Consider the following 15584-nt stretch of genomic DNA (forward strand, 5'->3'; position numbering starts at 1 on the left):
AATAAAGACACAATAATCATATGTATCAATATCAAATATCAGCAGAGACAGGCAAGAAGTGTTGTAGTGGACTTTGAGTGTGTATATGTGTGTGTGTGTGTGCATGCTTGTATATTGCATCTAGAGTGAGACACACACAATTTAATGAAAGAAGTGCTTGTGCAGCAGCTAGACACCCTTAAGAACATTTTCAAAGTGCGCGCAAAAAGAAAAAAGTTCAACTCACAAAGTTGTTGTTTTTTTATTGTGTGTGTGTGTGTGTGTGTGTGTGTGTGTGTGTGTGTCGTGATAGATGACTGACTGAATGAGCACTTGATAGAGGAACGAGACTGTAATGACCAAACTCAATTAGCCGGGCTGTGTGTGTCTGTGTGGGGAGAAGCCTCTGGCCCGTCACTTACAGCACGGAGAGACTCATAAATCCTGATTATTTTAGCTAACGAGAACCCGCTCCCATCTCAATAAATCACAAAACAGGTAAGTGGGCACACAAGGAGCATCAAACACAGCCTGCGTTCAAACTGTACGAGCAGTATGGGCGCACACACACACACACACACACACACACACACACACACACACACACACACACACACACACACACACACATACATAGAGGGAAGCATGGCTGTTTGCTTAAATAAAGGGCTTAATAAAGCCTCACATCTGAGAAAACACACCAGTGCCACAGTCTAGACACTGACAGACAGGACAACCACACACACTGCAGACCTCAATTAGCTGACCCTCAGCTCAACAAACACACATACACAGTCTTCTGGTCTCTTTCTCCCACGTCTCCTCTGTCACCTCATCCACCCAAAATGGCTCCTTGTGTGCCAAGAATATCCGTTCTTCTAGCGCAACAGGTTTTGGGTTTGAGTAGCTTTCAAACGTCATAAAATACTGTAAATGCAGTACTGGAAGAAGTACTCAGAAGTAGCAATACCACAATGTACACATGCTCCGTTATAAGTAAAAGTCCAGATTTTTTAAATCATACTTAAGTGACAGTACAAAGTACAAAAGTATTATCACCTAAATTTACTTAATGTATAAAAAGTAAAAGTACTCAACTTGGCAGAAAATTGCCCACTGTAACTGTAACTTTTTTTTGTATGACATCATTAGATTATTAATACTGAAGAATCAGAGTTTAAGCAGCATGTTACTGTTGTAGCTGCTGGAGGTAAAGCTCCAGTGGTTCCTAACCTAGGGGGTCGGGCCCCATCAATCTGAGGGGTCATGAGATGAATAATGGTAGAGGAAACAAGAAAAAATGAAGTTCTGATACAGAAATCTGTTTTGGAACTTTTCTCTAATCTTCGAATTTTGGTGAAATTTTGCAACATTTATTGAAATGAAACCATGTGAGAGGTTTAGAGGGGAATTGATTCTTTCGTGGAGCTGTTAGCAACTCGGACATCTGAAACATGACAAGGAGACACAATTGCACAGACTTTTGCAAGAGGTCACAAGACTAAACATTTGAGAACTACTGGTTTGATCTTAAATATTGAAAAGTAAGAAAGTAACCAGTAACTGTAGCAGTGAAGTAAATGTAGTGGAATAAAAAGTATTATATTTCCCACAAAAATGAAGTGGAGTATCTAACTGTAACTTATAAAGGAGTTGTCTGACATTTTGAGAAATTTGCATATACACTTTCTTGCTAAGTTAGATGGGAAGCTTGATAGCACTCATTCATGTCTGAACAGTAATTATGAAACTATTGGCAGCAGTTAGTTTAGCTTAGCACAAAGACTGGAAACAGCTAACATGGCTCTGCCCAAAGATAAGAAAATCCACCAACCAGCACCACTAGCTAACAGTATTTACAGTTTAGTTACATTGGTGAGCTTTGAAGTTGCTAGTCACTAGAGTTTTTGACGCAGACCCAGGCTAACTTTTCCCCCTGCTTCCAGTCTCTATGCTAAGCTAACTAGCTGCTGGCTTTCGCTTCATATTCAACACAGACATGAGTGATATCAATCTCCTCATCTAATTCTCTGCGATAAAGTGAAAATTTTACCAAAATCTGAAACTATTGCTTTAAAAAGTCATCATGCAGGTTGCATCCAGATCTCCACTGGTGTAATACCACAGATCTTCAAATGGAAAATTCCCACTTTGATGAGATTTTCACAAGGAATCCCGACACGGGGAAGCTATTGCGGCTGTTGGATTTAGTGGTGAACTGTCTGTCTGTACTGGGAAGATAATAGCCGTGAGAATGAAACCTGTGTCATTTGCACACATACTCGAACTGGCTCCTTTCTTATGATTTATGCTGGAATGGAGTTAAGAGAACTCCACCGTGGGAAGCTGGAGTCATTTCAGTGGTGGCATTAGCCTGAACCCGAGCTGCTCCCTCTGGTCAACGTTTGGCTCCTTTCGTCCCCGAGTCTGGTAGTTGTTCCTCCTCCTCCCTCCACCCGAAACCTCCTCGCAACTTGAAATCTAATCTCCCTCTTTAATTCCTCAAACCTGTGGCTATAACTGTGGTTTTGGAGAGAAGAGAGTACAGGGATGATTCCATGAAGTTAATGTCAAACCATGACCACAATCTCTGTCTCTCTTCCATCTTCGGTTCTTCACGATATTGACCACAACGCTTCTCTCCTACTATCTGAGCTGTCAGTCATCTGTCCTCCCATTTGTCTTTTAAACCAACGTACACACACTGCCTAGTCTTCGGCCACTACTATTGAAGCTAAATGGCCTGGGTGTTTGGAAATCTATATGCGGTATTTCGTTGCCAGACTGGGTCAAGTAGACATTGTTCTGGGGCCAGACAAACAGGCTGACGTACATATTGAGCGAAAGCACACACACACACCCAATACATTCACCTTGATCTGTCTTTACACTTTTCCTCACATACACACATACATAGACACACACACTGAGAGACGGTGGTGTATAAGCCAAAGCCGGAGGCAGCGTAACAACATCAAAGATTGAGCGAGTTGCGGCAGGAGGAAATTGCTGCTCTACTTGGTCAGGAGGGATGACATCAGACGCGTGGGGTGTCAGGCCCTGAAGGGAGAGGCGTTTGGTGGGAGAGGGCAGGACAAGAGCGGGAGGAATTGGGCCAGCCGGAGAAGGTTAGCTCCTATCATTAACAACCCTGACGTCATGGCATAACATGGGAAATGGCCTGCGAGAAGTTTAGGTATAAATTTGCATAGACTTATGTGGTTTGCCTGAACTTTGGGATTACAATGTGAACTTAAGTTTAGGGTGTGACTCAGCAACTGAAAGAACTGTGATTTTTTTTTAAAATCCACTGCTATAGGAGTTCAAATATTTTCACACTTGACACCATTTTAAGACCATTGTCACCTCTGTCAAACAATTACATTACGTGAATCCTTGTAAATTTACGATACACTTTGACAAGTCTTCATTATAAGCTCCTTAAATTCGTACAATTCACAAATTGCACAACTTTGCAAAAATGTGATTCTCTGCAGCTCATAACGAAAGAAAATGAAAACTCTCACAGGAAAATGATGACATTTATAATCTGTCCACAACATCAATTGTGAACCCTTTTATTCACTAGAAAATAGCCGATAGCTGCCAGGACAAATACAATGTCCATGTACTGCAAATGTAATTTAACCGACTCGCCCTTGTTATTGCCTTTTTTCCAGTCAATACTCTCCTAATTCTGAGGATTTTGAAAGGGGATAAAAAAACAAAGGCAGGCATGCTGAAGCACTTTTGAAAATGAGCTGTACAATTGATATCTTGTCAGTATTTTATTATGTCCCTAATGATGATGATACACGACTTGTCTAGTGTTTGGGAATAGGCACTCAGGGTTTTTACATTTATCTAAACGTATTGACTATGTGCTCTGCCCCTGCAGCACTGTTGACAAAGTGGATAACTGATAGTAACAGATGGGCCAGAGAGAATGAGTTGTGTGGAGTTCATGTGCCACCTAGTGGTAGAAAATTGTAAGAGACACCAATTGAGAACTGTTATTTCACTTCATTGTTCAGTCATTTATGAATGTACTATGTAGTCAACTATATGGACTTGAGGGATTCTTTAGGTAACATTTTCTATACCAGCGTACCACCAGGAAACAATTTATCAACAAACCAATCACAACTGTTAGAAAATACTACTGTGACAAAGACAATTAAAACACGAGTATTTATTTCACTCCATATGTGCTTTATAGTATAAAGGTCTGTTCAGAATGAACCTCTAGCAGATTCAGTATTCTTCAAGCAAAAACGAAAACAAAAAAGTGGAACGTGATTGGTTATATCACAAACTGATACTGCCTCATATACTGTGGTGGAATGGTCCAACGACATTGTTACATTGTTCCCTTGAAAAGGAAAAGAAAAATTAACGGTAATATTTAAAAAAAAAAAAAAAAAAACTAAAATCATATCAGCTGTCACTGACAAAGTACTGCATTCAATTTTGAGAAAGTGAAGGGAAAAGAAAAAGATAAATACATTTGACAGAGCTACAGCAATGGATAAACATTCATACCAAAATAAATGCTAAGTGACAAATTAGTTATATTGAATAATATGGCCCAAACTAGCCCAAAGTGTATTTTTCATTGAAAAGTTAATTAATCCAGCACAGCATTTTCACCTTCAATATTCCCTTTTCTAGGAGGCATTTGAGGAAAATGGGGTTTTAATATTCCATGGTATCATAGAATGTAGGAATAAAGTGGCTAAGTGCCATACAACTTCCCTTGAATTACTTATACCTTAAAAAGGTGTTTGAGAAAACATACCATAATCACAACAGAATTTTTGAAGCTGTTATGAGGTTTGAGACCATATGACCATGATATGATGTACCGTTTGTGTTTTCCATTCAGTTTGTGCTCAGGAATGTTAAAAACTACTTTTTTTTTTTAAAAGATGAGGAGTTTTAAGACACTATGAGCAGCATAAAAGTGCACCATCTTTAAAAGTGGAAAACAACTTAAAAAAAACAAGTAAAAACACAACCATCTGTCAGCTCTTAATGCTGCATCCTTACTTAGTCACCCTCCTCTCCATCTGTCAACCAGGGCGTCTGTAGCAGGCCTCCTGGTAGGAAGTAGCGTTGACAACCCTGAACATGTCTCTCCTGACAAAAGACAGGAAGTTCTTCAGAGGACACAGTGGCTGGTTGGCATGGCGGTCGTGGGAGCGACAGAAGGTGGTGTGAAATGTCACATCCTCACCGTTGTACAACACCCTAATAAACAGTTCCCCATTTTTTGCCTTTGACTTCTCAGCTTTGCTAGCTTTCTTCTTGGATTGTCCTTGAGTCATTGGGGGACTCTTCCATAGTTCAAAGACGACTCTTGCTGCAAAACGTGGGAACCTGGCCTCCTCCAGCCCCAAGGCGCTCAGCAAGGGGGCCATTGTGACGTCATGAGCTGAGGAGAGGGAGAACACCTCTTCACCTCCTGCTCGTGGCTGCCGGCCAGCCTCATTGCCCTTGGCGACTCTCTCCATCTTGGTGGCTGTTCGATTGAGGTAAGGGTACATAGCCAGAATGGCGTATTTATGGTACAGTCCTGCCCTTCTCCGATCTACTTCGTCATCTAGCTGCTGTTGACGAATTACGGCAAACTGTGCCATTGTCAGGCACCCGCCGCTACCAGTATCTGCCATGGGAGCACACGGGAAAGAAAGGCTGTGGCACAGGTGGCACAGCAGAGAGTCAATGGGGTTTGCAGCTCTGAGCTGGCGGGTGGGCAGACCCAAAGTGCGCGCCATATCGGCGTAAGTCCTCTCCAGTTCTGTATCGGCCACTCTGAGCCGATACTGCCTCCTCTGCTCCTCCTCCAGGAATCTGTTTCTGGCGGGGCAGTCGCAGGCCGAACCACAAAACAACGTGCTCCACTGATGATGCACGGTCAGCTTCGTCCAATCAAAGTCTGTGAGGAAACCATAAAAGAAGGACAGTCCACTCTGAAGAGTGCGGCTCTTACCTGTGGTCTCCACCCACACCTGACGGGGAGACCAATTGGAAGGGAGGAGATTGTGGTGCTTGTAGGCTTGGTGGAGTAGCTGCCCATTGCGCAGGTGCTGCACCACACCTAGAAAAAGGCTGAAGTTAAGATCTGCATGATAACTATCAGAAAAATGTCAAGAACGACACAGGGCTCTCGTGCTGGACATAAGACACTAACTTGTTATGAAAGTTGTTGAAATGAAAGTTCGGTTTTAGTTTGGTGAGATCAGAAGAAAAATGTCTGATCTCTGTAGTGAAACATTCCTTGCTTACCTGTCTGTGTGAGCTCTCCCATCTCACAGGCACTGTGGTTGGGCAAGCGGGGAACAGAGCTCAAAGGGGACTCCCAGTGGCCACGTCCTCCCTGACCCATGTGACTGATAAAGGAGTTCAGCAGGGAGTGGGAAGGCTGTCTATGGTTGGTGAGGGAGTTGGAAAAAAAACATACAGCCTCATTAGAATTCTAAACCAGCAGAAAGTAGCTGGAAGACTCATTTCTGCTGTTATGAATGTGGCTTCCCCAGTTAGTTTGAATTGTTCCAATGCTGGCAACAATGGTGACACTTAATACGTTATACTGTGTTGGAACATTAACCCACTTCAACCCATGCAAGTATGAAAACTAATGCGCTACATTTTCTAATGTTTAAGGCCCAGAAGATACCATCACACAGCTCCCCATACACTACATAGCAGGAATAGTGTGGTTCTGTGAAGCAGTTACAGCAGCTGTATTAGTGTGGGCACATAAAGCCCACGTGTCAAATCTCTAGGCAACAAACAAATGATATTTTGAGGAACATGCTGTGTGAAATGACATCCTGATGCATCTAATCAAGTTTTATTGCTTTCTAACACTATTGTGATAAAGACAGTTTGTCACTTTCAGTTATTTTCTTCGAATCAAATCAGATCTTCACTTGAGCTGAAACAGAATCCACCACAATTTCATTCTTCACAGTTTTTTTCAAGTATCACCCACCAACTGGCTATTTTTATTTAATTGAGCAAAAATGTGTTGATTCCAGCTTGTCAAATCTAAAGATATGCAGCTTTTTTACAACTTACACCCCAAAACCCCAAAATATCTAATTGGTTTCCACATATGACAAAAAAGCAACAAAATACTCACAATTGAGAGACTGAAAACAGGGAATATTTGGCTTTTTGCATGAAAAATTAATTAAATTACTAATCAACACTGGGTGATTATTTTTGTCCTTTGACAGGATCTATATATGTTCACTATTTGACGGCATGCAAAGCTCACTTCCTCCATCCACCACCAGATGTCTCTCTAACACAACACTGTGGGGCACCAGCACTGTTCAATATGTGTGGGTGGGAATATGAGAGATTGTAGATATAAAAAGATGAAAGAATTTCTCGCCTTGGGACTCACACTCTTGATATACACATCCAAGTGCAAACACACACACACACACACTCACACTCTGGCGCACACATGCAGGGATGAGGGCAGTGAGAGGAGCAGTCGGTGATCTAATAGATTAGAGATGACTGAAGATTACAGTTTAATATAACAAATCTGTGGGAGCTGAGCTGCAGCTCGCTCAGATTTAAGAAGCCGGTCTGGAGGGGGGGAACTGTGGACGCGCACACAGATGGTTTCCATAGTGATTGTGGGGCTGGATCAGGAACATACCATAAAAAACTCATGATTGGTGTGACTGACCAATAGTCATAATCTGGCATCTAAAACCACATTTTAAATGACAGTCAAATGACAGCTGCAATTTTTTACAATGCATTTTTTTTTTGGCAAAATAAAGGGTAAAAGGACTAATCTGATGTGCTTGCAGCGTTTGAAAACACTAACCTACATTTTGAAGGCTTTATTTCCTATTGTAGTCACGTTGCATCAGCAGCTGTTGTCACCATCTATCCAACCACCTCTCTCTGAATTATCACACTTTATTATTCACTTACATAATAGATTCTAACACATAGCACATGCTGCTGATGAAACAAGTGAGATAGTACGCTCTATTCTGCTCTGTCATCGGCAGATCAGTCGGCTGTGGGGAGTTTGGGACGATCTAGATTTAATTGGCTACAGTGGGGCACTGGATGTCAGTGGATGGACAACTAGTGTGGACAAAGAGCCAGCCAGGCTGTCTATTAGGCTGATTGTTGCTAACCAAAGATTACAGAGCCCAATTACATTAAGCAGGGATTAATATCACTGGATAGGGCAGGGGGGAGAGATTAGCGAGAATGGAGGAAGAGATGGACAGATGAGAAGAGGGAGGTAGGATAATTGAGAGGGAGGAATAAATAAACAGAAGAGGAAATGAGATGGTTTAAACTGGGAGAGAGTGCGCTTTGACAAATATGAAAGTAAATGAGATGACTGGAACAGAATAACAAGCGATGATGGAAAAAAAAAAGCCTTGACAAAAAGCTGTACTGGTGGAGGAAGAAGAGGAGGAAAGAGTGGAGACGTTCCTTGCTGAAGAGAGCTCAGTTAACCGCAGACGGAGACAGTGGGTCGGCTGGTGTCGGCTGGTGCCAGCGCACACACACACACACACACACACACACACACACACACACACACACAGATGTGCGCAGACCCACACAACCACATAGACATCCGTGTAATTACATCCTGGTCTAAATAAAAACACCACTACCTACATTATTACCAGGACACACTGAAATATGAAATAGGCTTTTAATGTTCTGCCTCCCTGCAAAATGAGCAAATTGAAAACACAAACAATCCAGACACACATGCAGCCTCATGGTGGTATCTTAGTAACGTCAACCCTTTTCTCTATTGGAGTTTTTCTCTAATTGTTTCATCATCCTACTTGAAACCTGACTCCGCCTTCAAGATAAATATTGTTCTAAAGCCAGATGTAAGATTGCTGAATCCAAACAGAGAGTTGCAGGAGGGAGATGTCATTGTTATAAGCTGGTGATGAGAATGGAAGCTTGATATGAAAGTTCAGGGGGCATTACATTGAAGACATGAATACCAACAGCTCTTACTACTGATGGTGAAAGTGAGGCTTTCTGTTGTTGAATGAATAAAACATGTGGAATTCTTATTCCCATAAAACCGCCTCAGTTCCCACCAGGTTCCACCACTTCACTGCATCACTGCTCACTTCCTCCTTTCTTGTTGTAGAGGTACTTCTCAGGGATTTAAGCATGTGTTGATACTTGTATATTGTCTGCTCATCCAGAGCATACATTTCAAAAGCTAGACTTAATCCAGTTCTTTTAGTGCTATGCATGGGACGATTAGCATTCTGAACATCATAAGAGGAACTGTGTAATCATACTAGGATCCTTCTGTTCCTGTAAAATAGAACCATGCAGAATAATCTCACATATCATGTGCTATATACAAAACACTACAAATTATGTTGCCAAATAATGTAAAATGTTGAAAGCAGGATATGACATTTTAGCATGGACTTATAGTTTTAGATTTCAATTGTTTTATGTTTTATGTGCATTATTTAAAAATGATGAAAATGAGGCTGCTCATGTTATCTCTGCTTTCTGTTTCCTCATTATAAATCAGTGTTGGATGAATTCTTACAGTACATTTTGCATTGCAGTGGGGTAAGAATTAGTGTCTTTGCATGCCAGATTTGACTTTTAATGCAATTGGTAACAGAGAACCAACCCTATCTATAAAGAAGAAAACGTACCAAGATCTAAAATGTTATTCTAAAATTAAAACTTTTACTACTGAGTCAGTAAATGCTTTTAGTCGTTTTTTAGTTGAGGGGAGACAAGAGACAATTCAATTTCGGTCATTTTCTAAATTGAACCTAGCCTCCATCATAAGAGGCTTGTGTGCTGCATGACCTTATTTTTATCTCAATATCAGAGATAAATGCTATCTAAAATATCTAATAATCAAATGTGCATGGTCAGATTAAGTGCATCGTACCAATCTGAAATGAAACTGTGTGTCCACTGAGCCAGCACCAAAGATTACAGCCAATCCGCTCTGTCCAGATGTGCAAAGCTGATGTGGCAGCAGTGAAAGCCATTAAAATAATTGGCTAAATCTGAACTTGGATACACAGCCCAAAAAAAAGGGATTGGTGACAGGGAATTTATTGAACATATGGTTAAAATAAAGCATCTCAGAGGATGTGGGTCACACTTCAAAAACAAGTTTCATTTTCGGGGTCAGAAAATGTTTGTTATATGTTAAACCTGCAGTGTGGAACTTCTTTCTACTACTATTTATACACTATTTACACGGCAGTTCTGTGAGCACATGCGTGAGCGGCTCCCCGTCTCTAATATTGCAGCTGTAAAACGATGGATCATTTGGTTTGAGCATCACAACACCCTTGAAATGACCCGTTTCTCCATTAATTTGATCCATTTTAGTCTGATAACATTAGGAAAGTCTAGAAAAGACACACTGGAAGTCAGGTGGCTCGGCTGGCGGAAGTTTGTGGTGCTTATGCTCTATGGCAACCCAAACCAATCCTTGCTGACTGACTTAATGCAACACTACCAGAGTGCCAGTGTAGGAATCTGGTCATAGATACCAGATGTAAACTCTATATTCTCTTAAAAAAACGGAGCGATTTATCTTGCACTGATAAACTTCATCAGCATTGTGTGAGCTCATCTGGCTTAATGGGGTTAAATGCAATGGACATTAATTTATATATAAAAGTCTCGTATTCTAGCTTTAGGTATGTGTTGTTAAGTGTTTGTTATGGTAGAACATCTGTATGTACATTCAGAGTCTGCATAAATTGAAGTAAATATAGCACACACAGAAAGTGGGTGTGAAAGTGCTGATTTCAGATATCTTCTGAAGCTGACTGGCTTTTAATAACGTCCTATCAGGAACTCTCATCTAGCCCGTTGAAAGAGAAGCAGGGCCTGCGTGAGCACAGAGAAAGATACTGACAAGAAGAATAATGAATAAAAGATAATGATATTCATTTGACAGTGTGTGTGTGAGCGTGTGTGCATATATTAACCGCCCACATTTCCACAGTTCTGCCTTAACAGAGCTGCTCTGAAAGCATTTGTTGCTCAAATCAAGCAAGATAAGACCATCAGCTCCTCTGCCTCGACAGACCACGCACACATGCTAATAAGTGTGTTTACGTGTGTGTATCCATCCGCACCAAAGCGCAGCAGAACAGATGTAGCAAACCAAACGCACCCGCCGCAGCTGACACATGCAATAACACAGATGGTTAAAAGACAAAGAAGTGTATCTTCTTCAGAGTTGAATAGTCAGTGTCTTTCAGGTCCTGAGATATTTCAAATGTAATACTTATTAATTACGCTTCACAGATATTTCACAGAAAAATATCTACGAGCGTTTTCTCTTGAGCGCACTGAGCTCATTTTCAGACAGCTATCAACCCAGTGGTCTTTGGAGGAGGATGGATATCAATGGCTGTTGCAGTAATTGGTGGGATCTGTCAGTGTCTCCCTCTGTTCTGAGTGTACACCCACCCGCTTTCCATCAGGCATTAGTCAGAGGTGGCCAGAACTCACAGCTGAAAGAGAGTCACTGCTCAAGAAGCCAGTGGCAGCGAGTGCTCTTTTCTGTGACCTGCTTTAATTAAAAACCACTGGCATCAAGCCATGCATGTGGAAATGTACCAACGCTTGTCAGGGCATTTTTCTACGTACTTGTCTGTAGTTGGCTTTTTATTTTCATTTATAATTTCTAATGTTTTCACAACACTCATTTTCATCTGTATTCTGTTAAGTGTGCTATATTTGTTGCTTATGTCATTTTTATCTGATTTTTAGGGTTTCTTTTAGCACCTCACACTTCAAGGAGCTGGCTCATTTGCATTACTTGGCATTGTCCCAGTGAAATTAACTTAAGTATGCCATCAAATTTTGGCCTGAAAAATAGACTGCAGAGTTGTATCAACCAGATACTGACACAGCCTCATAGGAAAAAGTGAACGATAAAAGCTTCATAATGGTACACAATGATTATTGCAGTGTTATTGGATTGGGATTGAATTGTTTCTTTATTCGGGTTTTTTAGGTGGTGATGGTCACTACATTTCCTTGTTTTGTCCTCTTTTGCATATGTTTTCCTGCCATGCTCTCTCATGACACCATTTCAACTGTTCCTCTTTTCCAGATCACACAAACAATGTTTTTTGATTTGAATGATTTATGATTTTTTAGAGTCCGTCACATTTAGTCACTTTGATAATGTCCACATTATTTTCAAAGCAATATGTTTAGGGTAGGGATGTACATGGCAAGTCATCGGTCACAACTAAAGGTGCCTTTCCACATGTTCACCCTCTTTAGAACAGCTGCAGAACTGACTGCGACATGTAGGAAACGTGTGCGTGTGTGCGTGTGTGTGTGTGTGTGTGTGTGTGTACCTGCTAACAGAAAGGGTGCAGTCGATGGCGGGCCGTTTGGTCTTGGGGATGGAGTAGAGTGGGTAGCGGTCTCCATGGCGAATCATCACCTGCACAGACAGCAGCTTGTAGTCGGCTGGACTGTGACCTGTAAGGAGAGACTCAACCAATCAATATTATGACCACAACCATCATCATCATCATCATCATCATCATCATTTGTCTATAAATGCCTGTATTCCACATTGTGAACATGACTCTCTATGTTGACTGGATTCTCTAGTGTCACACCAAAACATCCAGATTTTGAGTTGTTTTTCCTGATCTGAAAGCATCTTTTCATTTATGATTTCTTTACACACTTACAACTAACTCTCTATTCTCTACAAAAAGAGGATAGTTCACGGTTTCCCCAGTAACAAAGCATGTGACATAACTTCCAGTGATAAGAACTTGGTTCTTAATGTTTGTATTGAACTTTCCACAATACTACAAAGAAGAAGTATTTGCAGTATTCCTTTATTTCTCTGCATGATACGTTTATTAAGTTTATACTGATTCTTGTTTTTTTTTTAATTCTTCCAAAGACACATTGTTAAAAGCATTTTATTTCTTTAAACTAATATTCAGGTAATTTAAGTGGCATTGAATAGATCATAAAAAAACAGTCAATTATCTCTGCTCTTCCCAACAAAGACAGCAGACATTTGACCCATTGTTGTAACTTTGATCGATTACTCAACTTAGTAACCTTAAAATATGAGACGGAGAACAGAAGTCGTCGAACAGCCAACTGGGATCTTTATTGCAGGTACTCGATACAAACAACAAGACAGACCACGAACGGTAAAACAGCAAAACAGCAGCGAGGCGCGCCCTTACAGACCCTTTATACCATTGATTGCGTATGGTGTCATGCGTCATTGTGTTCGTGCACCAGGTCAAGTTGACCTGGCATGTTCAGGCTAATTCTCAGTTTCCTGGAATTCTATTCTTAAGTGTTGGTGGCCAAGATCTCCCTAGAAATATTAGACATGGTGAAAAACAACTCCTTACAAGGAGTTGATGGGATAAACAATGGTAAGGCCTGTTGAGCAATGTTGAGCAATCTCCTAACCTTTTGCCTCCGCTGGTGTTTTCCACGTTCTCCTTTCTGATACACACAAATGTAGGATTTGCTCCTACACCATCTAGTAAGATCCTCTCCAATAGTCTAAATCAATTTAGGACCATTTATCTCAATATCGTCTCAATACCAGAACATTTCACTCCCTCTTTCTTCTAGACTTTCTTGTTGTGGAGAGCTGTGCTAAAAGAAAAGTCATGCAGCTGAGCAGTCACTTCACTTGTCTTCCAGTTGACTTTATATCCCTAAAGGTTGATTATCTCATTTCTGAGCTTAAATAAGTGTGGAACTGAGACTGCTGAAAGAGTTAATAATATATAGCCTGCAGATTTATTTTAAAACCATACCCATATATATTAATACCGCTTATTAGCTCTGGTGCTAATGCCAGGGGTCTTAATACCAAACTACAAATGACTGGTGAGAATGGACATCCTTGCCTTGCTGATCTAGTGAGCTCAAGGGATGAAGACATAATTCCATTTGTTTTAACACAGGCAAGTGGTCTGTAATAAAGCACCCTAATCCATTGCATACATATAGGTCCAAAGCCATATCTTCTATAAGTTTGAAAGAAATATGGCCATTCAATCCTGTTGAATGATTTTTCAACATCCAGCTATAGCATGAGTGCTCAATGCTGGAGTGAAGCAGCTCTGTGCATTATGTGAAAGAACCTTCTCATGTTATTTGAGAAATGTCAGACTTTTACAAACCCTACTTGGTCAAAATGGACCAATGAGAGAACCACTCTTTCAAGATGTTTTACAAATATTTTAGCAAAAAAATGATTTGCAGGCTTTAGTATTACTGAAATGACAGCTGTTTGCATGCTGACAGGCATGGATTGAGATTATAATATCATTCTATAACGTGGTATGAAAAGGAGACACCCTGAAAACATTTATAGACCTCAAAACTAAACCCATCGTCTCCAGATGTCAGACATTTTCCAGCTGATTTAACCTCTGCAGCTGTTGTATATTCCTCTAGTTTATTTGTTTGCATCTTTAATTGATTATCATAGGCAGGAACAATTTAGTCCACCCACCTCTGTTCAAATTAGTTTTCACATAGTCACATACCAGGGATTTCATGACATGTTTGATATTCCATGATAAATTCCGAATAATAGGCAGAATTCATTTTACAAGTGACCACCAAACTCATTCCAGTTAGTTTAGACTGTTCCTCTGAAGTTACCATAACACTACATAAACATAACAGATGGAGAAATTAAAATATCACCATAAAAGAATGTGTCACTCTAGCATCGCCAGATATTGCATCAATTATAATTTCAACATGTATCCATAATGCTTGCTGTAATTTGAATAAATAAAGCAAAAGCCAATGGGACAGGTTTTAACAGTTCCTGACACACCTCTTCAGGATTTTTATAGGTGTATTTTTCCCCATTCAGAGTTACCAGTAGCCTAGATGAGTAGAGCAGACCAAAGTGTTTATTTGCAAATTTGAAGAAACAGCATGTTGCTGTTGTATCTCTGCTGGACGATTCAGAAATATTTAGAAAGGTTTTCCTTGCCAATTTAATCCTGTCTTGGCCTTTGCTGCTTTGAGGATGTGTTGTCTAACCCTCCACTTCAGCATGTGGACAATGTACAGTCTCAGTGCTTACTTTCCCGGTTACAGGCGCAGGGTACTATGCTCCAGCTCCACCTCTGGTACCTGGTCTGACTCATCTAGATCCAATATGTATCAGAAGACTGTTGCCATTTCTTTACCAGGGTCGAAAGACTCCAAGAGGCCCTCCTTTAAACTCACAAACATCGGGTTATTCCTTCTGCTCTCAGATGGTAAGTGACTTTAGTTTTTAACTGCTGCATGTGTCTAGGATCAAGAGTCTTGGAGATTCACTAAATTTGCCACTCTGTTAATCAGGATTCATGCCTCTTTCTTCAGGCTTCTTATACTTTCATTCGAGATGTTGATCTGGTCTAAAATTGTTTTTTACGGTCTGAAACTATGACGCATTTTGAAAATAATTAACTTGATTTCATCGAGCTATTACTGGTCTCAGATCATTTCACATTTAAATCTTTCAGACATCAAAGACTATATTGTTAGATTGGTATTGCAGG

At 40.6% G+C, this 15584-nt stretch overlaps 1 protein-coding gene across 2 annotated transcripts in view; it reads right to left on the reverse strand.

Annotated features, from left to right (window-relative positions):
* Positions 1-4193: 4193 nt before the first annotated feature.
* Positions 4194-15584, reverse strand: part of pxylp1 (2-phosphoxylose phosphatase 1) — a 21774-nt gene continuing 10383 nt past the window's right edge. For both annotated transcript variants that reach the window (XM_053320095.1, XM_053320096.1), the window contains exons 4-6: positions 12378-12504; positions 6268-6407; positions 4194-6079 (exon numbers count right to left, since the gene is read on the reverse strand). In XM_053320095.1, the coding sequence (XP_053176070.1) occupies positions 5052-6079; positions 6268-6407; positions 12378-12504 (1295 nt within the window). In that variant the 3' untranslated portion in view covers positions 4194-5051. The remainder of the gene's footprint in view (positions 6080-6267; positions 6408-12377; positions 12505-15584) is intronic.

The sequence above is a fragment of the Scomber japonicus genome, chromosome 6, assembly GCF_027409825.1.
Source record: "Scomber japonicus isolate fScoJap1 chromosome 6, fScoJap1.pri, whole genome shotgun sequence".
Classification (NCBI taxonomy): domain Eukaryota; kingdom Metazoa; phylum Chordata; class Actinopteri; order Scombriformes; family Scombridae; genus Scomber; species Scomber japonicus.